The sequence below is a fragment of the Drosophila sechellia genome, chromosome 2L, assembly GCF_004382195.2.
Source record: "Drosophila sechellia strain sech25 chromosome 2L, ASM438219v1, whole genome shotgun sequence".
Classification (NCBI taxonomy): domain Eukaryota; kingdom Metazoa; phylum Arthropoda; class Insecta; order Diptera; family Drosophilidae; genus Drosophila; species Drosophila sechellia.
In genome coordinates, this window is record NC_045949.1 from 11,891,082 (window position 1) to 11,918,963 (window position 27,882).

The 27,882-nt window shown below is 39.0% G+C and overlaps 3 protein-coding genes across 5 annotated transcripts; all 3 read left to right on the forward strand.

The window, feature by feature from the left end:
* Positions 1–25: 25 nt before the first annotated feature.
* Positions 26–27,668, forward strand: LOC6617723 (probable G-protein coupled receptor CG31760). 2 transcript variants are annotated; one of them, XM_032724110.1, is made up of 14 exons: positions 26–68; positions 2,266–2,462; positions 10,619–11,085; positions 12,518–12,704; positions 17,766–17,958; positions 18,343–18,748; positions 19,791–20,092; positions 20,489–20,642; positions 23,746–23,855; positions 23,919–24,063; positions 24,131–24,339; positions 25,189–25,438; positions 25,497–25,681; positions 25,760–27,668. In XM_032724110.1, exons 3-14 carry the CDS (start codon positions 10,639–10,641, stop codon positions 25,797–25,799), a joined length of 2,628 nt encoding a protein of 875 aa, XP_032580001.1. In that variant the 5' UTR covers positions 26–68; positions 2,266–2,462; positions 10,619–10,638; the 3' UTR covers positions 25,800–27,668. The 2 variants fall into 2 exon arrangements, with proteins under 2 accessions (XP_032580001.1, XP_032580005.1); XM_032724114.1 differs by lacking the exons at positions 19,791–20,092; positions 20,489–20,642; positions 23,746–23,855; ... (3 more) ...; positions 25,497–25,681; positions 25,760–27,668 and adding exons at positions 18,826–18,872; positions 18,933–19,048.
* On the forward strand, positions 19,034–19,595 carry LOC116801948. Its single transcript, XM_032724134.1, has one exon. It carries the CDS (start codon positions 19,054–19,056, stop codon positions 19,555–19,557), a length of 504 nt encoding a protein of 167 aa, XP_032580025.1. The 5' UTR covers positions 19,034–19,053; the 3' UTR covers positions 19,558–19,595.
* On the forward strand, positions 21,267–23,661 carry LOC116801946 (metal tolerance protein 1). 2 transcript variants are annotated; one of them, XM_032724122.1, is made up of 2 exons: positions 21,267–22,576; positions 22,801–23,661. In XM_032724122.1, the coding sequence occupies exons 1-2, from the start codon at positions 21,322–21,324 to the stop codon at positions 23,607–23,609; spliced, it is 2,064 nt and encodes a 687-aa protein (XP_032580013.1). In that variant the 5' UTR covers positions 21,267–21,321; the 3' UTR covers positions 23,610–23,661. The 2 variants fall into 2 exon arrangements, with proteins under 2 accessions (XP_032580013.1, XP_032580019.1); XM_032724128.1 differs by having other exon boundaries at positions 21,267–22,583; positions 22,801–22,933.
* Positions 27,669–27,882: the final 214 nt, after the last annotated feature.

Consider the following 27,882-nt stretch of genomic DNA (forward strand, 5'->3'; position numbering starts at 1 on the left):
AGCCACGGATAACGGCACAGTTCGTCGCGGAGTTTTGAGTGTGTCGGTTGTGCCATAGCGGAATAACGGTACATCCTTCAAAGAAAGCCAGTGTGTGTGTGTGTGTGTGCGAGTGTGTGGGTGTCTCAAAAAATAAACTATAAAATGATATCTGCTGAAATTTAATATTATTATTATAAAATCATCGAAAATATGCTTGACATAAATAAAAATCAAACAAAAACAAATGCAGATTTGAATAATTATTACATATATGTCAAATTCCAAGTCGTAACAACGTTATTCAATTTAGTGACTTCAATTAAATAAAACAAGAATGTGTTTTGATATAAACTCTGTTGAATAATCAAGCAGAGCAGACTGCGCAGTTTGGCGCCGCGTGGGCGTTTGCCAAAAAATACAAGAAGTGAAACGGAGAACAGAGCAGAAAAAACCTTTGAAATACATAAATCTCTCCTAGACAGAAAAACGGTGTGTCTGCCTCTGATTTTTACTTATAAGTTGCTTTTGGAGTCTTATGCAAACGCAAGATCTTTGCACTCCTAATTATCATAATGCACTCCTAATAATAATATCATACTTAAGTAATTCCAATGCAATGGAACTCTGTGCTTTGAGAGAATATTTACTTGCAAATATATATGAAGGTATTGTTTTCCAAAAATGTATAAATTTCTCAAAAGAACTCCTATACTCTGTTTCTATTTAGAAACAAATAATTAGATAGGAAGTATTTTCTTCATCAAAGTAAACTAATAAATGTTGTAGCAATTATGTGATTAGAATAAAAACATTTAACATTTCAAGCATCAAGAATTCAGTTCAACTTTGGATCATTAAAAAGTAAAGATCTTAAACTGTATAAGGCTTACTTTTTCAGCCATTTTGTTTCGTATTTTGTAGTTTTGACCACTGCAAAGTCCTTGCAAGTTCTACCTTTTCAAAACGTTGGTGTGCTAAGAGCATTCAGTCTTCTGCTTTCCAAAGGAGAAAAGACAACTTTGCACTGCTTTCTCCAGCACTTCGCTGTCTTCTTCTTGGGGTCTCGCTTTCACTTGGCCATGAAAATCAAAGTCCCCCGTGTGCCCAATGTCAATGTATTGGCCCATCTGTGCGAATTGCCTCGGTGTGAGTGCCCACACACACACACGCACACGCATAGGCGTATATGTATGCGTGTATTATACGGATTTTTGTTGTGGGGGCGTGAAAAGTTGGCCTTCCTGTTTGAGTTTCGTATTTGCGCGCCATTTCAGCATTCCGTTTTTTATTTACTACAAATTGCTTTGCATTTTGGACCAGTTCTACGTCGGCGTAATTTTGCTTTTCTCTGTTTTTTTGTACTTTTGTGTTTAATGCGCTGTTGGCAATTTGTTGGATATAAAAATTACAACGCACCCGCTCCCCACCAACTTTTGAGCAATGAAATATTGTAATTAACTTTGCTGCCAACGGGCAAACCGATGGAAATTTCTGGCTTCATGAGGCGGCAACAGGTTACACAGCAGCATCAATTAAGTTTTTTAATAACCGACAGTTCACGCGTAATAAATATTCATAAATATATCAGCTCAGCTGTTGGGAATTTACGAAGGACTAGCCAACAAATGTACTCCTTGCCCGATTTGCCTTTGGCAAATTTTAAGAGTATTTAAAAGTTTCTTTTTTCCTGCCCCATCAGAAAGTTTGTGCAGCAACTTTCCTACGTTGTCCTTGTGGGCTGAAGGAAACTTTTAGTTCCATTAATTATTAACGATAATGTGTGCTCAGCTCCAAAGATGCTAAGTTCAAAATTGCTAGAATACTGGCATAAAGTTGGCAATTAATTGCAAGTCACCGAAGGAATTTTAATCAAAATACTTGTGATATTTGACACAGTATTTTATGCAAAAGTGCGTCCTCCAAATTACAAGTACGCAAATATTTGGACATGAATAATGACTTAAAATTGAAATTTGAATCCTCTAAAAATGGTACTTGTGAATCAAAACGATTGAGCATAAGCACTTTAAAGTTTGACTATAGAAAGTATTAGCACTTGAGTATCTGGAATAGCAATGACAAATATTCGTTACACTTCTTAAGTTTTAAACCAATAATAAACTCGGCACAAATAACACATAAACTCTATGAGCAAACATTGCATAACTTAAAATAAAGCCAATTTCAACAAAAACGAGCCAAAGCGACACTCACAAATATTCAAAAGCTGGCAAAAGCCAATAGCATTTCTAAAAATGTATTTAAATATTTGTGCACACATAGAAGAAAGCAGCTCCACACAAAATTGAATAAAACCAAACAATAAAAGAAACGCTAAAGTGGAGGGAGATGATTAAGTGAAAATAACAGGCTCAGTGATAACTGATACAAAAGGAAAAACAGTTGAAAATCAGACGTCTTTGACTTTGCAGAAGGCAAATAGAAAGTGCGAGTCATGATTTGAGTTTCAGGAAAAGGAGGTAAGTTATAAGAAAAGTGATGAGTAAGTGTTATTCTAAGCAATGAATGCTTAAACTAAGCGGAAATATATTTTTCTATAGTGTTGTTAAAGCTATATTTTTATATTAAAGCTGCCCCATATCCTTTTACAATACTTTTTTTGAAGCGCCCAAAACTTTTTTCTCATCTTCGCTGAGTAAAACGCAACTAACCCAATTTTCATAATTCATTCAACAACATGAAGCAGCTCCCCAAAGTACGGCATAGATATTCCATTTCATCAGATGTATTAGCAAAATGAGACCCGAAACCACCACTCTAGAGATTTAAATTTAGACCAGACCTTCGAGAACCGGTGTGTGTGTGTATATACACTTTATGTGGAGCATATACCAAATTATTGTACATAATTGAATCCCTTGAATTATTTACTCGTTGAGCGTTTGGGGTTGTCGACGAAGGCAGCATTTAACCGCCGTTTTGACTCTTAAAGTCCACAAAGTGTAATAAAATTAAATGGCTTTAAGGCTCAAACGCGGCTGGCGACCCTGGAAAGTATGCTACAAATTCTGCCCAGAAATATTGATGTATCTTAGCGGTTTGTGTGCATGCGTTTGGCTGTTCGTTCACCTTTTTTCTGTGTCTCCTGAAACCAAAATGAAAAGTGTACCCATGTCTGCTCAGTAAATATTCAGGACTCTGAACCTGAAGAAGGCATTGAACCATCAATCCCAGCCTCTAGTATAAATTTGAATACTAATGCGATGTATAATCGCTTCTAAAATTCCTAATACCAAGCGATATTAAATTTATTGCATTCCATGTCAGCATCTAAAACCAAACGAAAGCATTAAGATTTAATTTCAGTTAATCGCATTTAATTGGAAAATCCAATAAACTGATTTCAAGTCACAGGATTATTAGCCTATAAAGTTACCCGAATAACATAATTTTCGTTTTAATCGAATTAAAGACATTTTGCCTGAAAGCAAACATAAACAATGGCTCAATTTTAATGGAAAAGACAAACTTTTACTGATATGGAAAACATGGCAAATTTAATTGAAAATAATTGTTTATTGAAAGTTAACAAATAGGCTTAGCACCCAAGTAATAGAATTTGAGCTGGTTTAGAGAATGAAAAGGTTAACCCAAACCGTTTTAGATTTATTCAAGAACTGAAAAGTATGTATATTTATGTATGCAAGTAACTGTAATACACTTGCAACCTATGGCATTTTGCTTTAGCCCTTTCATTTGTTATAATTAAACAAAGCCCTGCTCACATGGATAAGGCATTTGTTTTTCCACATCAATCATAGCACTCAATGTCTGACAATAATGCCCCACCAGCAGCTCGGAAAACCGGGCCTGGAAAATAATAATAGACCCCACAAAAGCCCCAAGTGTATGCGAACTTATGGGCGGCAGTGTGTAAGCACTTGTGCTGCTAGTCTGCTTATGTTCTTGGGGCTTATTAGCTGCTTATTCATTTCCCGGCCGAGTTTACTTCTACCGTAATCACATTGCACAAAAAAAACACACAAAATAAAATGGAACCACATGACTGCTGCCAAAGACAATAAATAGTAACAATCCACGGAATTAATAGATATTTAAACAAATGTAATTCACCGAAGGAGCCATTTTAATGGTATTAACTGGCCAGAAGCAGAACACCAAATTTTCTACTCATATTAGCCAACTTTATTGGGTGTTGATTGTTTTGGCCTAATGAAAACGGGGAATTACGTTATTATTGACCAGCCACGAGCCACAATAAAAGTATAATAATAATCAGCATGGCCAAACGGTGATTATATTACTTTCTTTTTACAACGTTATTAACAAAACGTAATTAAATGGAACAAGAGAGCGTGCTGCAGTAGATTGTCGCGACTATTAGATACTTGCTCCTCAGATACTGAATAAAAATTAAGATCTGTCATTAGCCCATTATTAGTTTATTTCCTGAAGTTTACAATTTCTAAGCTTTATTTAAATATAAAGCCAATGTCAAAGGATTCTATTTTTACAATATATTGAGAAATAGCCATGGAAATAGCAGGTATTCATTAAAAAAGTTTTGGCAACAAAAAATGTGTTAGTTGAACTAACTTTACTCAGAAATTTGCAATGCAGGGAGCACACAAAAAAAAAAGGAGCAGCAGTCTTAAATAAGCTCAAAACCGAGCAAAAACCACTGCTAATGAATAGTCCGCACTGCCCCCAATCGCAACTTTTCTCATTACTCAAATCTATATGTATATATCTGCATAATTCCCTACATAGGGAAAATAACTAAATGCCAGCAAAGTGAACAAAAATGGTTTGTCCAAAAGCCAGGCGAAAGGGGCGTGACATCCTGGAGGGCGTGCATTTTTTTATAAACTGTTTGGGCAGATTCATTTGCATCTCCCAGTGGGCAGCCATGGGCGTGGCCCAAAAGTCAAACGCCAAAGAGTTGCCTTCACAACAGAAACAAATTTGCACTTTCATTTTAATTTCGCCAGTGACTCTGGCAAATCCTTTAAAAGTCCCAAGAAACTGTGGCAAACAAGTCGGAATCCTGCCTGTTCGAAAGGGAACTTTCGCACTTAATGGTCGCCAGTGTGGGAAAAAGTGGGGGTGTGAATGAATACATGGGTTGGGGAGGTCACGAAGTGAATTGGGAAATGTGTGTTTTAAGGAGAAACTTCTAGTGTGATGAATTTGTAACAAGGATAATATTTTAATTATAAAAGTGATGGAAATGAATAACTAACTTGTGGTAATATCCAACCGGGCGTATACGCAATGTTATATATCAACATATATAAGATTTACTTTTCACTAAAAAACATTGCGGTGCTAAAAATTATATAAAAAATATTTTTGTTACATACAATTATTAGAAAAATATTTCATAGAGTTGAGTTATATGTTCTATATGTTCTATAAACAACCAACCGATATTGATTAACTTATCTAACATACTGTTTACATAATAATAAAAAATAAAAAGCATAATTAAGCACAGTTTTGTTGCTGTAATTTCATAGCATTTGTTCGACATTTAATTACGCTAATTTATATGCAAACTGCAATTGACACTGCGACAGAAACGATGGCGACATAGATTGTGTCCTTTAACGAGGTCCTTTTCATCCTTTTCCAATTTAACATATGCGTCGTCCTGTGGTGACTCATTTTTTACATGTGTACGCCGACTGTTATACTAGAATTAAGTATCATATTTTTATTAAAAGAGACTTTTAAATTTACTAAAAACCATAATGTCAGTTTTCAGAGAAACTAATAATCTGAATAGTTTTTCTACTATATAAAGATATAAAAGATATATAATGATGAAATTTGACCTGGCCTTTTACAAGCTCAGGACCAGAATAAAGTATCCTAAACCTAAAAAATGTTCAGTATATGTACTTTGGTCGGCTCCGCTCCTTTTTCTCCCAAAAGAATAACACTATATGGAATATCTAAGCCGTTGGAGCAATGCAATGTCGAAGCCCCCATCCGCCGCCCAACGCCACCCACTTTCTGGCTAAAGACATCAAACGCAGATGCGCTATTCCAGCTGCTCCAACTAAGTCTTTTTTAGTGGGGCTCCTCGTGGGGTAGCCGACTATTACTTTTTTTTTTCGCATTCCTCCCGCCAGCTTCAAGTTGTGTCCTCCAGCGCATTTTTCCACATGACGTGCGTTAAAAATGGACGAGATGGAGGAAAAACAATAAGGACCGAGTAAAACGAGCAGAGATAAAATTTGTCAACATGTTTATAAGTTTATTTTTAATTTGGCACTACTGTGGCTGTTCCTTAGTCCTTTGACTTCTGCTCCCACTTTGTCCTTGCCAATATTCCCGGTTTTTCCAGCGCAGCAGCTTGTCAGTATTATTATTGCTTTGGTTCTCTTCTCGCATTTAAAGTTTAAAGTTTTCACATAATATATTTAATATAAGTAAAGGACAGGGACACGGTTATAAATCAAGGTTATGAATAAAGAACATTTTTAATACATTTTTATAGCTTGGCTGCAAATATTTTGCATCAGTAAACTTTTAGACCATCTTCAACGCGTTTTCATAGCAAGTGGTATATATATAATTTTATTATTTTTTCAGTAAATATATTTTTGTGCGTCTGTTTCTAATGTTGCTCTGAGTGCTGGAGGCAAAATGACTTTTTCCAGCTGTTGCCACTATCTCATTTGATGTCGTTGCAGTTTTTGCGACACTTTCTGTCGCCTTTCGACTTTTCCGCCTTTAAGGACACCGGAAAAACACTTGCACCTGTCCAAAGTTGCGGACATGAAAGCAAACTTTTATTTATGGAAATGGGTTAAAGCTAAATTACTTCCTCGTTTTGTGGGAAAAGGCAAACAAACTTTGAGCTGTTTAGCAGGGACTTTCCCCATATCCGGGCTACTCGACCAGTGGCTTTATTTTGGGGTCCATGGCTGCGGCTTTCATCGCATAAACTATATCTATGGCTCCAGGGACCTTTTCATAAGCACGTTTTTATCTGCTTTACACATTTGTGCGTCTCTCTTCAAATGGGCGCGATGCCTGGGGGAGGGTCAAGCGTCCTTTAAGCCCCATTTAGAGTTCGCCAGTAAAAGCTTCTTACATACAACCCCCATCACGATGGTTGGCAATTGTGCGTTTTAGCCACATTCTGCTGATTTTGTCTCTTTTCTCTGTCATTGATTTTCGATCATAATAATTTCATGTGCTTTATGTGCCGGAAAGTGCCCGCTAAAAAGGACGAAAACCATCTGCCAATCCATTGCAATGCATTTATCCTGCTCATATGCGATGATTTCAGCTCTGCAATGATTTGATTTTTATGGTATTCTGTTTGCCTCCCCGTTTCCGTTTCCTGTCTGTTCCCAAGGCATTCCTTAAGCTCATTGTGTGTTTTCTTTTTATGACTTTATAATGTGGACAATATACATATATCACTGTACAAATGTTTTCGGGCTGACTTGGTAAATGGCAATTTAGCAAAGAAAGGCAAGGTAAGACATCGACGGAAAGTACAAACTTAGGTAGTAACACTTATAAATACATTTTACCAACTTGATGATAACTTTCTATCTACAATATTTAAAATGTAACAATGGTGAAACCAATTTTTACAACCTAATTTGGCCACAGACAAGGGAAAGTTGATCCATGTCGAATCAGATGTTCAATCAAGTCTAGAGCATTATGCAAAACACATGACAGCCGAAACAGCTTAAGGAATCCCAGGAACAGCAACTAAAACAGCCAACTGACGACTTCACTTATTCCAGTTGAGTTGTGACATCCTGACCGCAGGCAGTTGGCAAATGAATTCAATGGGTGGGGGAAAAAGGAAAGCCGGGAAGAAGATCCTGTGAAAAGGCGTTGAAACGTTTCATTTCCTTCAACGTCTGTCGGCACTCGAGCCGAAAAAAAGAAACGATGGCATGGCCAAAAAAAATTAACCACAGGCAAATCAAAGGCAGAAGGAACCTCATTAAATTAATGCAAGCCTCAGGAGTTTTTCTCCAGCCAAAAAAAAAACGCCGCCAGCAACGACCTTGGTTAATTCAAAAGAGAATCTGGTTCGGCCGGTATTGCCAAATTGTGCCAGAGATTTGAAATGCCTGATAGGCGTATCCGAAATGATTGGCAGGACCCCTAAAGAACCGCAGTTAGCAGAGTCCCCAGGATTAGTTTTGATTGTATGGCTAACACGGAGTCGTTTTGTTAGATTATATGAATAAGATGCAAAGCGGCAACGGATTTTGTTCTTAGATGGTACCTTGTTTACAAATGAAAGTCATATCTTTGATATTTTCTACTGTAAGTTCGGCATAACCACAAAAATAGTGTGCATAATGAATTACAAATCTATATGTTCTTCACCTTGCAGCACAGAAATTCCAATTCCAGAAGCATGGAATAGTATAGGTATTCTATTAATCAAAGGGGCCACCAAAACCCACTAAAAAGTCTCTTTCCATCAGTCGAGCCAAATCCAAAAACATTTTTTATGCATGAAAAGAGTTTAGCAGAAAATTAAACAAAAAAATTCAGAAGCCCACGAAAATGCGACAAGCCGAGGGGTTCAAAAAAAAAAACTTTTAAAACTTAAAAAGGTAGAAGAATTTTTTCAATATGCATGCTAACAGTGACTGACAAAATTTGCGATCAAAGTAGAGCACAGCTCCAACTTTTCATTTTTTCTTTTCAAGACTTTCAGCAATGCTATAAGAACTCTATAATATGTTTAACATACAATAATATAAGATACCTAAAGTGCACATTAAACAACAACTAACGACTATGATTTTGCTGTCCAGTGTATTTTTTCGTACATATTCCCCATGTGGCCGGCACAGATTTAGAGGGACTTTCGTTTTTTGTCCCCGCTCATGTTTATTTTAGCCAGCAAATAAAAAGGATAAACAACTGGCAGCCATGTTCAACAGCATTTTTGCTTATAAGTCTCTTTTTTTCGGTTTCTGATGAATTGCTGTGTGTATGCGGGTGTGTGTTTGTGTGTGTGTGTGCCTTGAACCCTTTAGAAACATTTGGCTACGAGCTCCTGGTGGCAAAGGCAGTCAAAAGCTATCCACTCAATCCTTTGCATATTGCTCATATATCTTCAGCATCGCTGCCTGTCTGCACTTTTGGCCATGTGTTTGTGCTGGTTTTTCCTGGCACGCTGCTTAGTCATGCTGATGAAACGCGAAAAACGCGAGCATGGAGATGGAGAAGAAGGAATTTTCCAACTGTAAACAATAAATATAAACATGGAGCGCTGTGGGCGGAATCATAATAATCCCATCCCAGCATCATCATCGTCATAATCCACATGCTGTCGTCAGTCAAGTTCAAATGGCTGGCAAATTTTTTTTATAAACATTTACCATATACCAACAAATGGCTAATGCATATAGGGTTGGGGGCCACTAGGTGGTTACAGCTTTAGAATGTGGATACGAGATGATGGAAGGGGTTCCTGGACAAACAAGGGAGCAGTTATCCATAATGAAAGATAACACTGAAAGTTGCCAACTTTAATTCTTTGGACCCATCAATAATAATAATATTTTACATAAAAGCGACAGGTGTTTATAGAAAGCTCAAATGTTACAATAAATCATGTGTCGAATAAAAATTACGTATACGACACGTAAGCCAATGTATCTACCAAATCCATATAGAACACCAAATATAATCTTAGAGGGACATATTTTGCAAAAAAGCTTGCTTTTTGGCTTATAAATAACTAATAATATTTGTTTGCTTTCCTAACCCATGCTCAATTATTCTTCGTGCGTCTTTTACCACTTGCAAAAAATATATTGAGCCGACACATAAATAAATTGATAAAATATTTATTTATGGCCCGGAAGGTGTAATCAAGCCGAAAGAAACTCCTGACTGTTTCGAGTTTCTTTCGGCTTGTTTACACCGATGACAGCCAAGTAAGTGCATGGACAGATAGCCATTTGCTTACCTTAAACGCCTACAACACTGTTGTTTTACTGAAAGCATAAATAAAATAGGTGGGAATGGGTGGAAAACACTTGCAGAACCGACCCATTTTCTCGTCAGCACAGTGAAAGCGAGCAAAATGTAAATATCAAATAAAACGCGTAGCAAAAAGAAAGAAGGGAAATGCTACACATTTGCGTTTGAGCTGAACTGAAAGGCATGGAAAGTAAGTTTTGGACTTGATTTCCAGACCACTTCTGTCTGCTCATGTTGTCATAATAATGGCTTTTCCAGCACCCAAAAAGAGAGTAACACACCCACGTCTTACTTGCCTTTTTATTTGCAGTGCTTTCAAACGCGGAAAAATGGCAGCCATTTGTAAGAAAGTGTAATAAGGACCTGGCTGAAAAAACATATATGTGCGCCATAAAGTCCTTATCGATTGAAGTTCCTTTTTCGATTTTTTGCCTATTAAAGTTATGAGTTATGGTGGGAGATACTTAGGAGCCTTTTAAGTTCTACATCAATATGTTTAAAATTGTTGTCAATGACATGTTGTAAGCAGTTTGTCAGGACACGAGTTTAAGTATCTTACTTAGTATTGTTTAACTTTGAGTTTTGTATATGGAGATAGGGGTTCAATTCGCGTTTAATAGCCGCTATTGTCTGCCACTAATCCATGTTCTGTGTCCTTCCATTGCAGTTGCAAATGCGAAAACAACAATGAAATGCTGGCACAATGTGGTGAGGCGCAGAAAGAAGAAGCCGACGGCAGCGGCGGCGGCGGAGGGATCAAAGGAGGCGCATGGAGGCGTGGCTGCTCCTCGAGATAGAGATGCCATCTGCCAGCGGCAGCAACAAGTGGACACCTACACTTGGCTAACAACACAAGCTGTCCCTCTGCTGTGGCTGCACTTGTTGCTTCTCGTCGCATTTGCAAAACATGCGGCTGCAGCCACAACAATTGCCACAAATCCCGAGGCCACCACAACAACGGTGAGCAACTACACGGTGACGACCACGTCACTATCCTCATCCACGACAACCACTTCAACGGGATCGGCTCCAGCTTCGTCATCTGCGGCGGATAAGTTCGCCGGCAACTGGGCCATCTTGGAGGATTCGTTCCGGAATATCGTGCGGATCGGCGATGGCAACACGGTGACACGGGTAAGTCTGAAAAATTCACTGAATTGAACATTGATAATAATAAGAGTCCACCTAGTCCAAAACTATTAAGCTAAAGTTGATAATTTCATGTATTTATATATAATTCTTATACTATATTTTAATATTTCTCTATTTTGATAGCACACAATTATGTTTTGTTGTTTACAGCATACTTCAAATAGATAGAAAGGGATCTTTATTTCATTTCATGCATTTGGTCATATATAAAGGTGTATTCCTCATTGGCAGCCACTCCATGTTGCCTAGTACTAACCCCAATTAAGCTGCAATTACACAGTAGTGCAATTGAAATAATGGAGCGGGAATGAGGGGCTTTAAATGTGGAGCTGAGTTCAAGGTGCGTTCTGCAGCTTGGGGCACTCGGCTGAATTTAATTGAATTGCGAATGCGAGACGGGAGCCCACTTGAGTCCCCCAACCCCCTTCCACTACAAAATTAATAAAGTGGCTATTTAGTGTGCACTTAATGATGCTCAATGCGGACGATAAGAGCTGTCAAATGCAGTTCGCAAGGCAAAATATTATATGGTCTTGAATCAAATTACACAGTAGAACAAAATAGTTGTTAAGCAACTTAAACTAAAATTCTTAATCTTAAACAGAAAGTATATTAATTATTTATAACCTATTTCCCTACCGCAATTCACCATGTTAATTTCAGAATTAATTTTTGCGTATTTTCTTGTGGTTTTTGTGCTCATAATGAGTCTAGTTAATTAGGTTAAATGCTTAACAGTTGAGACAAGCGAATTTTGTTATAGATACTTGCCGAGCAAAAATCCTTAGGAAAAACTTAAGTGTAGCAAAACTTCCGCATTTGGGCTCCATTTCTCTTGACCAACACTTTATTGTCTTGGTTTGTCAAGCAAAACACAAAACACTTGTTTGACAATGGAAGCTTCAAGTGAAAAATCTTTTTCAATTCAATTTCTTTCGCTTTTCTTTAGCAATTTAAAGTCAAAAACAAAACCGAGCACGCAACAAAAAATTCAAAAATAAAAAGAAAAGCCAATAACGTAATTTTCCAATCAAACGATAAAAGGGTCTTAACAAATGATGGTCACCATGAGTTTTTGTTCCGCCCAAAATATATTTTTAATGCGTTTGCCAGCGAAACAATCGCCCAAAATATGTAAATGCACTCGAAAAAAATTATGTTAGATGATAATAAGGCAAACGAATAAAAAAGGACATTAAATAGACATTTTAATTGATTATAAAAAATATATAGTTAAATAAATATCTATATTGTGAGATGATTTAAAAAGTGTTCGATGTGTTTTTGAAATATTTTGAAATTTGATTAACACAAATATGAATTTTTTTTTTTCAGTACAGTACTTAGGCAATTTCCACCCCCCTTTTAATCCTACTTAAATAACAATAATGACCAACTCCCCAACCACTTACAGACGTCCATTGAACAATCGCTGGTGACGATACACGACATTGCCACGGAGAACTTGGGGACATTGTGCATCTCGACCCTATATCGCCCCCTACAAGTGCCCATCAACTCGGAACGATATGAGAGCTCCAGACAGAAAACCGATTTGGCCGCCTCGATACTCCAGGAAGTGGGCATCATTCGGCACGGCGGTGAGTTTGGCCAGAATATATGTAATTCCACCTTCATAGCGTACTGCCAGCATATATGGCAATATTTTTTATCCCATCCATCGATTATTGATTTTGTTTTTGTTTGCGTGCGGGCAATGTTTGGTCTGTTATCGCAGCAGAATGACATTTTCCTGCTGGGAAAATTCATATAGCCAAGTCAATACGCGTGGCCCACATGCGGCCGATTAAAATATAGTATGTGTGCGTTGGCTTAACTGTATCGATATGGTTTCAGTTCCACAACTTTTTATTGAATGCCGGCCATTTAAAGTTATTTCGTTGGCCACGTAGGCAATGCCACACTGAAGTTGATTTTCGGATACCGGTGCTCCTGAAATTTCCAGCTTTTACCGGGACACTTTTTACCATGGCACATTCGCTTGATAGTTAAATCCATTAAATATTGAAAGCATTAAAAAATCTGGGTTTTTTCCTTAAAATTCCATGGAAGCGGGATCCTAGGAAAATGTACCATCACACATTTTATGCAAAATACTTGGAACTTTCACGCAATATATAAATATTATTAAGCAAAAAAAATGAAGGGTTTTTAATAATATTTCAGATATAATATATAATTTATATACAACATAATAATTTATTTACAATCTTTTCCAGTTCAAAGACAATCCTTATATTCCCTTAAGTGGAAATCTGAAGCCCTTGCGCTGTGTAAAGATTCCATTTGCCGCTCGAACCTTGTAAAATGCTGTGTTTATGTGTACTTATTGCCATACATGTCCTTGCTTAATTTTACAAAATCTGCTCCTTTTGGAACCCCCTCCTATCCATTTGTTCTCGTTGAGGATGTTCCCGTAAAAGCATCGTGGGTAAATCACAGTTGAATACAAGAACGAATGCGACGGATGACACAACGCACAATGTGAACTTTAAATTAAATCTACAGCAACAACGTTCACATTGGTTCTAACAACGGTAAAGGACACCGAGTGGGTGTTGCTGGGTGGTGGTTGGTGGGTCACACAGGCGAAGCAAAAAAGGACGAAGCGTCGGCATCGCTTGATGCGCCACAAGTGCGTCGTTCGTTGTCAACCCCAATGCCGCTGCACGGCTGTCAGGACAAGACTTTCATTCTGATCCAGTTGCCAGTCGCCCGACAGCAGCCTTGACAATGCCCAACAAAGTGATGAACTGAAAGAAATTATGAATGGGAACATAAGCTGGCCTTACAATTTCCATACATGTTTTTTTAAGAACAGAAAAACCATTATAATATCTATATTTATATTTAAGAAAATGTCAACATGTTTGGAAATCTAAGAAAATAAGATACTATTAATATATAAGTGTAGGTGTGGCAGTTTTGTCGCTAAGAATCGGCATAGCTTAGCTGAAATTTCTAGCTTTTATACGGACGGACAAGCAGACGGGCGGACAAACGGACATGGCTAGATCGACTGGGCTAGTGATCCTGGTTAAATTTATACAAGGTAACTTCTACCTATTACACATTTTTCGAAGAATCTAGTATACCATTTAACTCTACCCTTTACAACTTAAAGTGTTGGCCGTAAATCGCCAAGAAGCTTAAACAGGGCTAAAGACAACGCGTTATTCGCCAAGTGTAGAAATCATCCAATAAAACGCTATCTGTCTGTCATGCAGAGTCAAGGGCAAGTCAGAGCCCCGAACGCACAATGAACTCATCGCTGGAGCTCTGGTCCCTGGGCTTGGCATCGGATTGGGATACTAGGGGTAGCTTGGAAGTGTTGGGGCGCACGAGTTGCCATTATGGTCATGATTTCCACACCGTCTTAAAAACACGCATACAGCTATATCAGACTTTTCCTTTCGTGCTCAAAAAAGGTGAGACGTGTCAGCGAAAATCGCATAAGACGAAAGCAAATTGGTGCCTTTTGTTGGCGTTGTTGTCCATCTACCATCGTCATGTTGAGCGAAGGAGCGCAACAGGAGGCGGCCAATTGTATACAATTTTGGCACTTGCCTCCATTTTAGCCTCGTCCGACGATGTTGACTCTTGAAATTTTGATGCGGCGCATAAATTATTCGCATAGAGTGCCCTCGCAAATCGAATAAATTTAAGCCAATTTAAAAGGGCCAACATCGGTAGCCACTCAAATGGATATCTTCATATCTGGCTAGCGTCTAAGTACGAAATGTGAGAAGCGCAGAGAAAGGCTTTGTGGAAAATAAAAAGGATACCCGTTGGGTTCATTGAAAACCCCTTTTCTGTTTAATTGGACTTTCTTTATTTATCTATATTTCTGAAAACAATTTCCTAAATGTCGTAAGGTAAAATTAAATAAAGAAACGCCTAGAAACCTGAATATTTAAAGTCCCAAAATGGGAGTATTTTGTAAATGCAGTTAGGCCATTTAAATAAAATTGGTCTTTACTTATACAATGTTAAATTTTTAATTGAGATTATATATCACACAATAAAAACCTTTAAAGGATTCACTTAAATTATTCTTCCACTTGTGGACTTCCCTACAATATTGGCCCCAAATGTCTAGTTTCAAAACCGAAACCGAATCAAACCGAATCTCGGGTAAATTTAATTATTCCTGAAACACCTGGCATCTGCAAACAAAGTCCCACATGGGGCAGCAAAAACATGTCCGACTGTAGTTTGAATAATTGCCAATTTTACACACCCTGCAACTTTTGGTTTTCCGGACGGCCAAGAAAAAAGGCAAACACAAGTTGTTACAATTGTTGTTATGTTGTCTGCAACACCTTGCCTGTGAGTTAAACACAAAAAAAAAAACAGGCCCAAGAGCCAGTAAATCCACCTACTATCCAAAAAGTGGAAAAAAGATTGATGACGGAATACGAACGAGTGCGGAACAAAATGGCTCAGCGGATGATGAATGAGTCCGTGACCCATAAGCACATCGTTCACGTTATTCACGTTATTCGTTCCGTCCCAGTGTGTTACCTTCTCAGGTGAAAACCAGCTGACAGCAAATGCGAAATGTTGTTTACCATAAGCGTTCTGTCGCGGCCACAATTTGCAGAATAGAAAAAGGATAAGAAGTAAGCACACATCTATACACTGTAGAAAAATATATGATTTCGCATATTTCTTAAACTATCCCGCAACGAATCTGTTGAATACGAAATATTGCGCTTAAACAAACAACTTATTTAACTTGTAAAAAAATAAGGTAATATTAAACAAACAAATTTCAAATTGTCGGAATATATTTCGAATTTCGACGTTATAATATCCCTAATATATTCCTAATATTTTCTTATAATGTGTTCTATAATCTAGTGCACATATGTACCTTTAAAGAACCATAATCACGAATTAAATCGTGCGAAATAAGTATACGTACAGCGCCATTTTCCTTACATATAGTGGCACATCGCAGATCCTTTGTTTCAGTTCCACTCCCACGGCACGGAATCAAAAAAGTTGGCCAACTACAAAATGCACGTGTTCGGTTTATGTTGCTTCCTCCAGGATAAAGAGGAAAAGTTTCCGAGATGTTGTGCGTACCTTGTACAGTAGCAACAGCGGCAAACAGGAAAAGGAAAATAAGCAAACCCTATACATACTAAAACATAAAAATAAAGAAAGTGCCACGGAAGTTGCGGTAATCGAATTTAAATAAGTTTACTTTGTAAACAATTCTCGTTTCGCTTTCGCTTCCTTCCCCCCTTTTTTTTCCATCGCAGAAAGTTAAACAACAGCGATATCCTTTAGGGTATTTTCTCGCTAATCTAGCTTGTTTTCATTATTATATTTTAGATGCTTTAAACTACTATTTTTAAATAGCACTTTATAGGATTTAAAAGTGCAATTATTCGGAACTAAAACTAAAACTTCATGCTAAAAATATTTTATAAAATTTGGAACATTTACAATTAAAATCAATAGAACTGGTTTGTGTTTTACGCACATCATATCCATGTAAATATGAAGTTTAAATAAGAACAAGCTATTAGCGCTTAATATCTGTTGAAAATGTTAAGCTTTTACTGCCAAAGGTTTGAATGTCACTACTGTTTCAGCTATTTTTCGGATTCGTTTCTGAAATCCTGTCAGCACTAGAAGCGAAGGGCGGACGAGTGTTGCAAAAATATTAGCTTTTGACAGTCACCGCCCACACACTTTCACACACTTGCTGGGAGAAAGAGCGAGAAGGCAGCAGAGGGAAAGAGAAGGCCTCTGATGTCCTGCCGCGCATATTAATCATTGTTGTGTTGGGCTGACACTTCCGCCAAGGCCGAAAGAACAACTGCAACAACGGCTGCGGATTTTAATGACTGTTTCAAGGTCACAACAACAATAACAGATGTGGCAAGTTAAGCAGAATGCCACTCAATTGGGTAAACAGCCCCAAAGTCTCGTAGCGCGATTAACACATTTAATTGCACATGTATAATTCATGTGACTGCATATCATCATTTAATTAAAAGCTGCGTTTTAAAGGGAAGCTGTTTTAAACAAACATATACATGTGTATTAACCAAAAATTATGTTCAAAATGGAAACTGAGAAGCTTGAATTGAAACAAACTCTGCAAAATATTTATAAAATATATTTTAAAGGATATAATATTTTTTTATTAAGCTGAGAAAAATATTGTGATGTAAAATGAGAAGGAATAATTAAATCTTAAATTATGCTTCAGTGGTTAAAAACATCGATTGTTTTCGATTAATAATTGTGCATGTGAACATAAGCATTATTGCAATAACCGCCAATAACAAAGTTGAAATTGCAAAAATATTTATGTAAATCACGGCGAACGCAATCAAACGAAAAACGTTGCTGGCTGGGAAATCAACAATGGAAATGCATTTCCCTCTGGGAAATCCAAAACGATGGCCGGCCGAAACTGAAAGCCGCAGCCCTCGCAACATAAATAATTAAAGTTGGGCAATTTGGGCTCCGTAATCAGCAATTACGGGCAGTCAAGTGACACGACCAATTGCAAGTAGGATGTGTAATTACTTTCTGCGTACTTTCATTTCATTTCCGCCACCAATTATTCAAATAACATTTTGGCCATGCTAACGATTGCTGCCGCTTTTCATCAACAGGACTGTCGGATGCTTTAGCCAAAGGCCTGCTAACCGATGACTTTATAACCGGTGCCCGCATTTTGGCCCTGAATCTGACGAATGGAGCGGTCCAGTCCTACGTCTGGTGGGTCAAGGGGGCAGCGGCGGAAATCCAGCGGTACGACGAAGACGGACTGCAGATTGGCAAAAAACCCGCTGGCAGTTATCCCTGGTAGGTGGAAAAATAATCAGGGTTGTCGAGTAGATTGTAGATTGAAATATAGCTGAAAGTCTTAAATTACTTTTAACTTTTACTTGCATTTCATTTCTATTAAAACATTAAATAAACACTGTTTAATATATCGCAGATAAATGTAGTTAAGGTTTTAAAATAAAGAATTTAAAATAAATATTTCTATTCAGTGTACTTTACTTTACATTAAATCAAAATAATATATTTTAAATCAATTTATGATAAAATTGACATTGCGATACATTTTGTAAAAAGTTAATAAGTAGAAATAGAAATATTAGTCAGTAATTTTTAAAAATAAAAGCCAAAGTGGCAACGCTACAGCATTCTTTACCCCGCATTCATCTGGCATCTCCACCGCAGGTTCGACGATGAGACCTCCTCACCCACCTTGCGTTCGCCCAAATTCGCGCCCAGTCCGCCAAACAACTACTACAAGGGCTGGTGGACCTATCCCTACTTCTCGTGCTCCCAGAGCCGCTGGCTGGTGTCCTACAGCATCGCCATTCCGCCGATTGGGCGCCACGGGCTAAGGGGCTTCATTAGCATCGACATTGACGTGTCCACGCTGCGGGTTAACCAATGCGAGGCGGAGCCCTATCCATTTGGCAGTCGCCGCCAGAAAATGCAGCAACTGCAGACGCACAATCGCTTGGGGGCACGGAGAACCTCGTTATTGGGCAGCAGAATGGGGGCCATCGATGAGAGCACCATCAACGATCTGCAGGCATTCCACAGCTCCCACAAGTGTCATCGCACCTCCATGGTGGTGAGTAAACTAAACTTTTTTTTAGTGTATAGGTTATGTAAGGATTTTCAAATATGTTGCCATACAATCTGATCTAGGTTGCCATGACTTTAAATTTGTCTTTGACAGTCGATTGCACCTCTGGGTAAATAAAAATTTTTTTTTGCTAAATTTACAATACATTTTAGTTGTCTATTATTCTTAGGACATATACATTCTACGAAATCCTGAGTCGGTTTGGTGGACAACTGAACTACGGAAGACGCCGATTAAAAAGCACTAACACAGCTCAATTTTGTACAAGTTAGCAAGACAGTTGGTAGAAAATGGGAAAGTCTTCTTCATCTGTGGTCAAGCCCGTCAAGCGTCTCAATAGAAAAGAACCTGTGTCCCCAAAACCATCTGCCATCCTAAATAAAACTCCCACCAGGCGGAGCCCACGACTCAATACTCCGGTGGCCGTTAGTCCAAGTCCATTAAAAGTGGCGCGTCGAGCTCGCTCCTGTACGGCATTTAAGAGTTTTTTAAACAAATGCAGGAGAGAACAGCCTGGAAAGCTGCGCGCGGAGGTCGTCTCCATTTGGCGCAAAATGAGCGCCGAAGAGAAGAAGGCCTTTCAAAGAATCAGCACAGTTCAAGTGCAAGAAACTCCTTCTATACGCGTGCATTTTCTGGAGGAGGAAGTTCCTGCACCCGTTTCCAATGATGATATAGATATAGAGCCAATGGAGTTGGAGCCAATAGTCAGCCCACCGAGACCAGAGAGAAACACCTCTATTTTTAGATCTTTTTTAAACGCGATTAATAGGGCCTTGCGTATATTTTTCTAAATACTTATTGTTTTCCGAATTGCATTTGTAAGCAGTCATTTGTATAAATATTATACGAAATAAATATTTGATTTTTATCAAATTGATTCCAATTTAAATGTTTATATAATAAGGGTAACATAAAATATTTTTGTGTAGAACCAAAGTGCTTTGGTGGTTCTGCATTTGGTCCAATTCGTAACGATTCCACCTGATGCCCCCTAATCCGAGTCCATTTGTTTGCCTCCTTGCAGTGCGATTACCGTCAGCCAAGTGCGGAGACTCCTACCGTAACTGGAGGCAAACTGCTGACCACGCTGACCGGAAGCAGCAGCTGGACCCGTGGCTCGTACCAGTGCCTCTGCCGCGGGGGATTCTACTCGCTGCGGCATCCAGACGGATTCAATGGCACCATCATGGAGATTGCCTGGCAGGAGCAGCAGGACAACATAAGCAATTACTATTCCGAGGTCTTCAAGTGTTTGCCCTGCGCCCCCGGCTGCGACACGTGCACGGGTCCGGAGCCATGTTTGGCCAACTACCACTGGCCATTCAGGTGGGTATCCGCATCCGATTGTGTTTGCCAGTGATGGTAGGAGTGATACCTATGTGTGTTGCTAAGTGGACTGCTTTCTCGGTTGGCAAATAAAAATGGGAAGCTGAAAATGTACAATAAATATTGTTTTATAAATGACTTAATTTTCATTGAAGTTCAATTTAAAATTCTTCTTTACGCACTGCAACTTTTAAGAAATTATATCTTTTAATTGGTTTTAATCAACTAACAGATGGCATAGGCCAAAGTTGCTAGTGAATTTTCCAAAGCAAATATTTATTAAAAAAAATCATGTTATAACTGAAGAAAGTGTAGACCACCAAAGGAATCACACTCCATCTCTGCCGTTTGTTTGCTATCTTTCAAGTGAATGTTTTTTTTCTTTGGCTCCTTCAGAATATCGCTGTTGACCATATCCATTGGCTGTGCCTGCGGCACCTTCGTTCTCGCCGGCTATCTCTTCCGGCATCGTCGCGTGAAGGTCTTCAAGGTGGCCAGCCCCATCTTTCTGATGATCACGCTCATCGGCTGCGCCATCATGTATCTGGAGGTGAGTACTTGTCCCCATTGGGGACAACACTCTTAACCCATTAAGGGGGCCAGAAAGGGGTCAGAAACATACAAAGGCCATTTGAAAACAATGTTGCTAATGCGACAAAAGGCCCAAAGTGGTCGGCACGCGCTCATTCATAATTAACCCACATGTGTACCCGTTTTGGCCCTTATTCCACTCCCATTTCACAGACGGCAAAGGGATCTGGGAACAAGCCAACACATAAAAGTACCACTTATGGGTTTTTAAATGCGGCTTTTAAGCACTTACGCGTCGAAAGGGTATTGCAGATTTTTCAAATTATTTCGTGACTATACAGTAACATTAAGAAGTTAAATATCTTTTCTTAGCTAAATAGAGAGTATACATTGTTCAATTTACTTAAACTAAAGCTAGAGTGTATAAGGTATACCACATTCACTAGACAAAAACGTTTAGCTTTCTATTCCCCGTTCACTGGCTGGCAATTATGTTGTCCACATTAGGAAACCAACAATGCTTAACCCCCAGTGGACACATAAAACCACCTACCACCCATAAATGCAACACACAATGGCAATACACGACTTTAGGTACAAGAAAGCAAAATGGGTTAAGAGGATGGAATGCAAGACGGGACTAAAAGTACAAATATGTGTCGATTTTCTAATCAAAATGAACACAAATTCCTTAAATTATGAGTAAAAAATCGCAAGATGAGCACACAAAAGATAAAGATTCTGAGGAAGAAGACGAGGAGGAATTACAGGCGGCAATTAGGGAAATTGTCAAGATCCCCGATATAGATATAATACCCAGAAGAAGCACTCAAAGTGGAAAGGAAAAAGAGTCGACAGGAAATGTGCTTAAGAAAAATCATGCCGAATGTGGATCGCAAACGGGTGATGGAAAAGATACAACTTCAAAAACCGCGCAAAAGAAATTAGAAAGCGATGATAGTTGGGCAGCACTTCTCCGGAAAAGGTTTGCTTGGACAAAGGACAACAAAACGGATGCATTTCCACCGGAAGTTAATCAAAATATACCCAATACCAAAGGGTCCTCAAGGAATTTTATAGAAAAGAAAAAAAGTGCAAACAAACTTTCAACAGACTTCTCTAACGAGAGTCTCATACGATCGGAAAAATTTGAGAATTATGAAGCAACCAAATCACTTTTAAATAATCAGTTGGGTGAATCGCCGGAGTTTCTTGACAAATTGAGAAGAATTGAGGAGGCATCGAAGCCCAAAACTTGGAAACGACCTACTCCAGTAGTTTTGAAACCAAATCCAAATTCTTCCGCCACCAAAAAGAGTGAAAATGAGTTGGAGGCGAAGCCACAAACTGCTACGAATACTGAAGAAACGCATGGGTGTATAAATATTTTAAAGGTTCCCTTCCATCGCAATCTATATTATGTGCCAGAGAAGCAATCCCGTCAAGATATGGGTTCTGGAACATCGGACTTTCAACCAGGAGCTCCAGAAACACCAATTGTCGAAAATACCGCCGTGGAAACTGATCAAAAAGCCGATGAAATTATGCCAGAAAATGTGGAAAATTCGGATGAGAAAAAAACCTGTAATTCCGATTCGCCGAAAACTGTCACAATTACAGGACATTCGCATATAACCGCCAAATGGGATGCCCACTGTCATTTCAGGGAGAAAGAAACTGGTGTGGACAAGGCCGCCAGGCGAGTTTTGATAATCGCCTGTATTCTGTGCTCCATCTTCCTGATACTCGAAGTCATCGGCGGCATTTGGGCCAATAGCCTGGCCATTGCCACAGATGCCGCTCATTTGCTGACGGATCTGGCCTCGTTTCTCATTTCAATTTCTGCACTTCATTTGGCTGCCAGACCCTCATCGGAGCGTCTGAACTTCGGATGGCATCGGGCTGAGGTCATTGGGGCCATGGTATCCATATTCTTCATCTGGGTAGTCACAGGTGAACGGTAATTATTCGTCCTGGTAGATGATAAGCTTGCCAGTCTTATCAATCGGTCAGCAGATAACTGTCTCTTTGCTTTTATCAATATTAAATTTAAATTATCATGTTCAGCTTAGAATCAGCCTGTAAGACCGAATTTGAAAATGTTGGCAAAACAAGTTATCTGCTTTAAATTGAAATCACTCAGTGATTCTGAAAACTAAACTAGAATTCCATCCCAGGCATCCTCGTGTACATGGCCATAATGCGATGGGTTAACGAGGATTTCGATCTGGATGCCAAGATAATGCTGATCACATCGGCACTGGCTATATTATTTAATGTGATCATGGCCATGCAGTTGCAACACGGCCACTCGCACTCTCTGCCAGGAGTCCACAAAATGTCAAAGGACACGCTGTTGGGAAAATCCGTATCCGTGCAGTATGCGGCAAAGGGACATGAGAACATCAATGTCCGAGCTGCTATCATCCACGTGGTTGGGGATCTCATCCAGAGCTTTGGCGTTTTCGTGGCCGCCCTGATAATATTCTTTTGGCCGGAGTGGGCCTTCATGGATTCGGTTTGCACATTTGTCTTTTCAGTGCTGGTTCTTGTCGTTACGTTCAAAATCTTAAGGGACGTCCTCATGGTCCTGATGGAGGCCACGCCGGATTTTATGGATTACGAGGAGGTGAAACAGACATTTCTGTCCATTTCGGGTGTGGTGCATGTACATAACCTGAGGATATGGGCCCTGTCCATCAATAAGGTGGCTTTATCCGCTCATTTGGCCATTTCCAAGGATGCCGATCCCCAGCTGATCCTCGAGGAGGCCACCACTCTGATCCACAAGCGCTTCAAGTTCTTCGAGACAACCATACAAATTGAGGAGTATTCGCCGGGCATGGAGAACTGCGGGCAATGTTTGAGCCCTTCGGAGAAAAATGGAAAACGGAAATCCGTGGACCCGGAAAAGGGCGAAGGAAGAGCTGGGCGCAAAAGAGGATCTGATGTGGAAAAAACTAAGAATAACCCGGGATCTGAATAAATCTGATAACTTGTTCATGTTAATGTCTGTGTGGATATAATATATTTAATTGTCGAACTTATTTACAAGCCCTTTTTATATTAAATAATTTATATGGTGTATTTTTTTAAAATCCATATATTTGATTCTTTTTCAGATGGTAGCTATCTTTCCCTATCTGGATACCACTTGGTGTATTGCCACTAAATGGACGCGGCATATGGGTTTTTGTATCACCTACACTTCTCTGCTTATGAAAACCTGGCGGTAGGACTATACAATTATACCATATTTCATTTTAAACTTTAAAGTACTTGCTTTCATTTAAAGGGTTTCTCTAACGTATCGCGTCAAGTCGGCCCACAAAATAAAACTGAATGATCAGCAGCTTTTGCAGTGGATGGTGCCCATTCTGTTGGTTATGCTGATCTACTTGGGCACATGGACGATTTCGGCAACGCCAACAGCAGAAGTGGTTAGTAAACTTAATAGCTATAATATGTTAAGAAACCTTATCCTAGATATTTTATATAATTATCCAGATCTTAGACCAGAGTCAGTTGAAGTTCAAGCAGTGCTCGTACAACTGGTGGGATCACAGTTTGGCCATCGGAGAAGTGTTCTTCCTGGCCTGGGGCATCCGGGTGTGCTACAATGTGCGGAATGCGGAGAGTCTGTACAACGAGGCCCGGCTCATCTCCTACGCCATCTACAACATAGCCCTCGTCAATATTGCTATGGTGGTGTTCCAGTAAGTAGTTGTGTTCTAGTAATTATTCCAAGAATATATGTATTATTTGTATATATTCATTAATTTTATTAAGGATGTTAAGGAATATTGAGAATATTAAGGATACTGAACAGAGTAATAGTACATTATAATATCTAAATATATATCACTGGAGTTGCCAATAAATCAATAGAGCCTTTAAAGATTCTAAATATATATAAAGTATCTTTTAAGCGAATCTATCCATCTAAGAATCTATCTTAATATGACGATAGATTCCTCCAAACACCTTTATGAATTTTTCAACAATCCAAATAACTGGAGTAATATTATTTATGAATAGAGAAAAAATGGCATTTTCATATATTTATTTAGACATCCTGGAGGCTTCCCCACCTGAACAAGCTTCCACTTGCAGCAAATTGAATTATAACAGTTGACACATGTTGGGTAATCCAGCTGGGAAACGCATCCCGTCCATTAGGGGAAATGTAAAGCTGCCCGTCTTACGCGGCCCGGTTTTAATTAAATTCCTTTGCTTTGTGCGCGCTCGTGCTCGCGCGTAATCCTTTTTGTTGGCCTCACCAGGACCCGCATCCTTCTCTCCATTTCCACGGACTTCCATACGGCTGTCGCTTTGTTTACACAGACATTCCGGGCATTCCGGCTGGTCCACTGAAGTTCCCTCAATGAAGTCCTAATAATTAATGCAATTTGTTGGAATACTTGCCACGCACCTGTAGCCACTACAATTGTGTTAGGTTACTATTGTGTATCTAAACCTAATTGGCTGGCACATGGAAGTAGCTAGAATATTTGGGTACTTAACTTGTGATAGATAATTTACTTACTACCAATATTTCCTTGCAGTGTAATGCTCTTTCCGAACGCCGGACCCGATTATAAGTATATGCTGGGATTTGTGCGCACCCAGCTTTCCACGACCACCACCATTGCCCTCGTGTTCGGTTCAAAGATATTGCGTGTCTTTAAGGGCCAGGGCGACAAGTGGGATCAGAAGGCCAAGGTGCGGAGCATAACAGCTTCATTCTCGCTAAATGGAGTGGGTCTGGTCCCGGAGGAGTCGCCTGATCTCTACCAGGAGAACGAAGAACTCAAAGTAAGGGTACAGAGGGATTATCATTTAGGCAGCTCAATCATATGGCAATCTTCCACAGGAACAAGTCCAGAAGCTGGCCCACCAAATCGAGTTCATGAAGACTGTGCACATGCAGATGAACAACAGGCATCTGAAGCCAAAGCCGGGCGGATATTTTACCATAACTTCAACCTCGTTTCAAGCGCCATATAGCAAAAACACGGTTTCCACAGCGCAGACGCAAACGGGCAAGGATGAGAACAGGTGAGCCCTATCCCATGAAATGGATATCATTTGTTATAACCTGTGACTAAATCATAACTATTCTGTGTCTCTATTTAGCACGCCAACGAAATTAAAATCGCCCAAAGGCAAAGTCTGACGGGGTCAACGAAGTGTTAAAGATTGCTCAATAGAAATCGATAGGGGGCAGGGCAGAACCACCCTGGTGGACGATGCCATTGAGTTTAATTTCCACCTAGCGGATACGGAGGAGGGGATGATTGTCCAGGAAGACGAGCGCCCAGAACAAGATAAGGAGGAGGCGGCCTTGATCGCACAGTTTCGCCGCCTCTTTGCGCCCATTTTGGATGACAACTTGAATCTGTATTACCAACTCAACGATTTGGATGACACGGAGCACGTGAGGATTCATCAAACGGTGGCCCAGATGAACGATCTGACCAGCAGCGAAGAGGAGACGATGGTTACCCAGGTGAACAGTCCATCGCCACCGCCGGTGTGTGTGGAGCTTCTGCTTCCAATCTCCAGCGACAGTTCCACGGCCAGCAGTTCCCTGTACGCCATCCACACTCCGTCTCCGGCTCATCCTAGTGGTGTGCTCTTGGTGCCCCAGAATTTGGAGTCACCGTTGCTGTCCGGCAGTGATGCCATCACAATCACCGAGCAGGTGCAGCTGCATAATCCGCCACACCATCTGCAGCTATTCGAGGATGAGAACAACACATCCTGTTCGCTGTCATCGAATCTGACGGATAGCAAGACCCTGGATGGTCGCACCCCAATCGTCGTCTGATGGCTTCCATCTCCAATCCCGATCTGCTTAACTTGTGATTATGTTTACACAGTCTTAGAGCTACAACAAACAGTTAGCGAAAAATAAGCCGCTTAATGTTTAATATAGTCTTAAATAATGTTTGTGTGCATGTGTCTGTCAAAGTTGTTTGAATATTAAAGGCGTTTATGCGGTAAGTCAAATCATTTCAAACATCATTTCATTGCTTATTGCTTAAACTATTTTAAATAAAGCTTCCAATATCTATAGAAACCCAGAAATTTTAGCAAATATCCCACCAAATACATTTTTAAAATTTCTTAGAACTTTTATGGAATGTACTAACATTTTATTTGATTATCTATTATCTCAAATGAAACAATGATTTTAAATGATTATGATATATAAATTTATCAAATATGTTTTCACAAAACTATTTTATTTGTCGAAAGTCTGTCTTAATTCTTAATTCTAACATTCTCTCCCCCTCTGTTTAATTTTAAAAACCTTCCATGCTCTTAAACATCCCAGCCGCATAAACGCAGACTTCATGTGTATCCTTTTTATTTTCGCTTTTTAGCCATACACCCAATCATTATCCCATCATCCATGATCTCCATCGTTTTTGAAACAGCAGAAAAGTATCAACATTGAGCAAATTTTTCTCACTTCGTTCGGATCGACAGAAGGATGTTGTATAAAAGAAAGTAGGCAGCCAGTTGGTCTGATGCGTCTCATAGAGTCCATCGGAGCCCCTAGGGACTTGGCATTAATAAATCTCATTTAGCACTCATGCACCTAGCAAAATGAATTGTATTTTCCTTGTTCTCGTTGCACCCATTTATAGGACAAATATTATTTGCTTCGAAGTTAAATTTACATGATTTTCATGGTCATAATCTTTTACAAAAAAAAAACCTACAAATAGGCTTAGCACAGAGTCGATTTTAGTGTACAAGATGAACATATATACTGATATTATAAATGAGTAAATTGACATTTTAGCGTACTAGTTTAAGCTGAAAAAGTGTTAACAGACGCGCAATTCTTCTTCGTAAAGTTGGGCAATACGTATAATGAAAGGTATTAAAAAACAGAAAACAAACACACACATATAACATAACTGAATCCGAAACATTCAACTTTTATTGAGTAAGTTAAAGTTAAATTATTATATTGTAATGGAAACAATATGGCAAAATCAAAAACATCAAGAATAAATGTTATACAAATGAAGAAAGTGCGTTTTATTTTAAAAATCTATATATAAATATTAAAAGATTACTAAATGGATACATTTCACTATTGACTATTTTCACTATTTATTATACCCATTATTCGTAAAGTAAAAGGGTATACTAGGTTCGTTGAAAAGTATGTAAAAGGCATAATTTTTTTTCATTTTATTCCCAAATATCCATCGATATCCCAGAAAAATTATGAAATTTCG

What these genes read in the sequence shown, in the direction of transcription:
- LOC116801946 (XM_032724122.1), top strand. Translation starts at nt 21,322, where the DNA reads ATGAGTAAAAAATCGCAAGATGAGCACACAAAAGATAAAGATTCTGAG. An exon ending in CTTCATCTGGGTAGTCACAG is followed by an intron (nt 22,577 to 22,800) that starts GTGAACGGTAAT and finishes ATTCCATCCCAG; the next exon opens with GCATCCTCGTGTACATGGCC.
- LOC6617723 (XM_032724110.1), top strand. Translation starts at nt 10,639, where the DNA reads ATGAAATGCTGGCACAATGTGGTGAGGCGCAGAAAGAAGAAGCCGACG. An exon ending in AACTACCACTGGCCATTCAG is followed by an intron (nt 20,093 to 20,488) that starts GTGGGTATCCGC and finishes TGGCTCCTTCAG; the next exon opens with AATATCGCTGTTGACCATAT. An exon ending in CAACGCCAACAGCAGAAGTG is followed by an intron (nt 24,064 to 24,130) that starts GTTAGTAAACTT and finishes ATAATTATCCAG; the next exon opens with ATCTTAGACCAGAGTCAGTT.
- LOC116801948 (XM_032724134.1), top strand. Translation starts at nt 19,054, where the DNA reads ATGGGAAAGTCTTCTTCATCTGTGGTCAAGCCCGTCAAGCGTCTCAAT.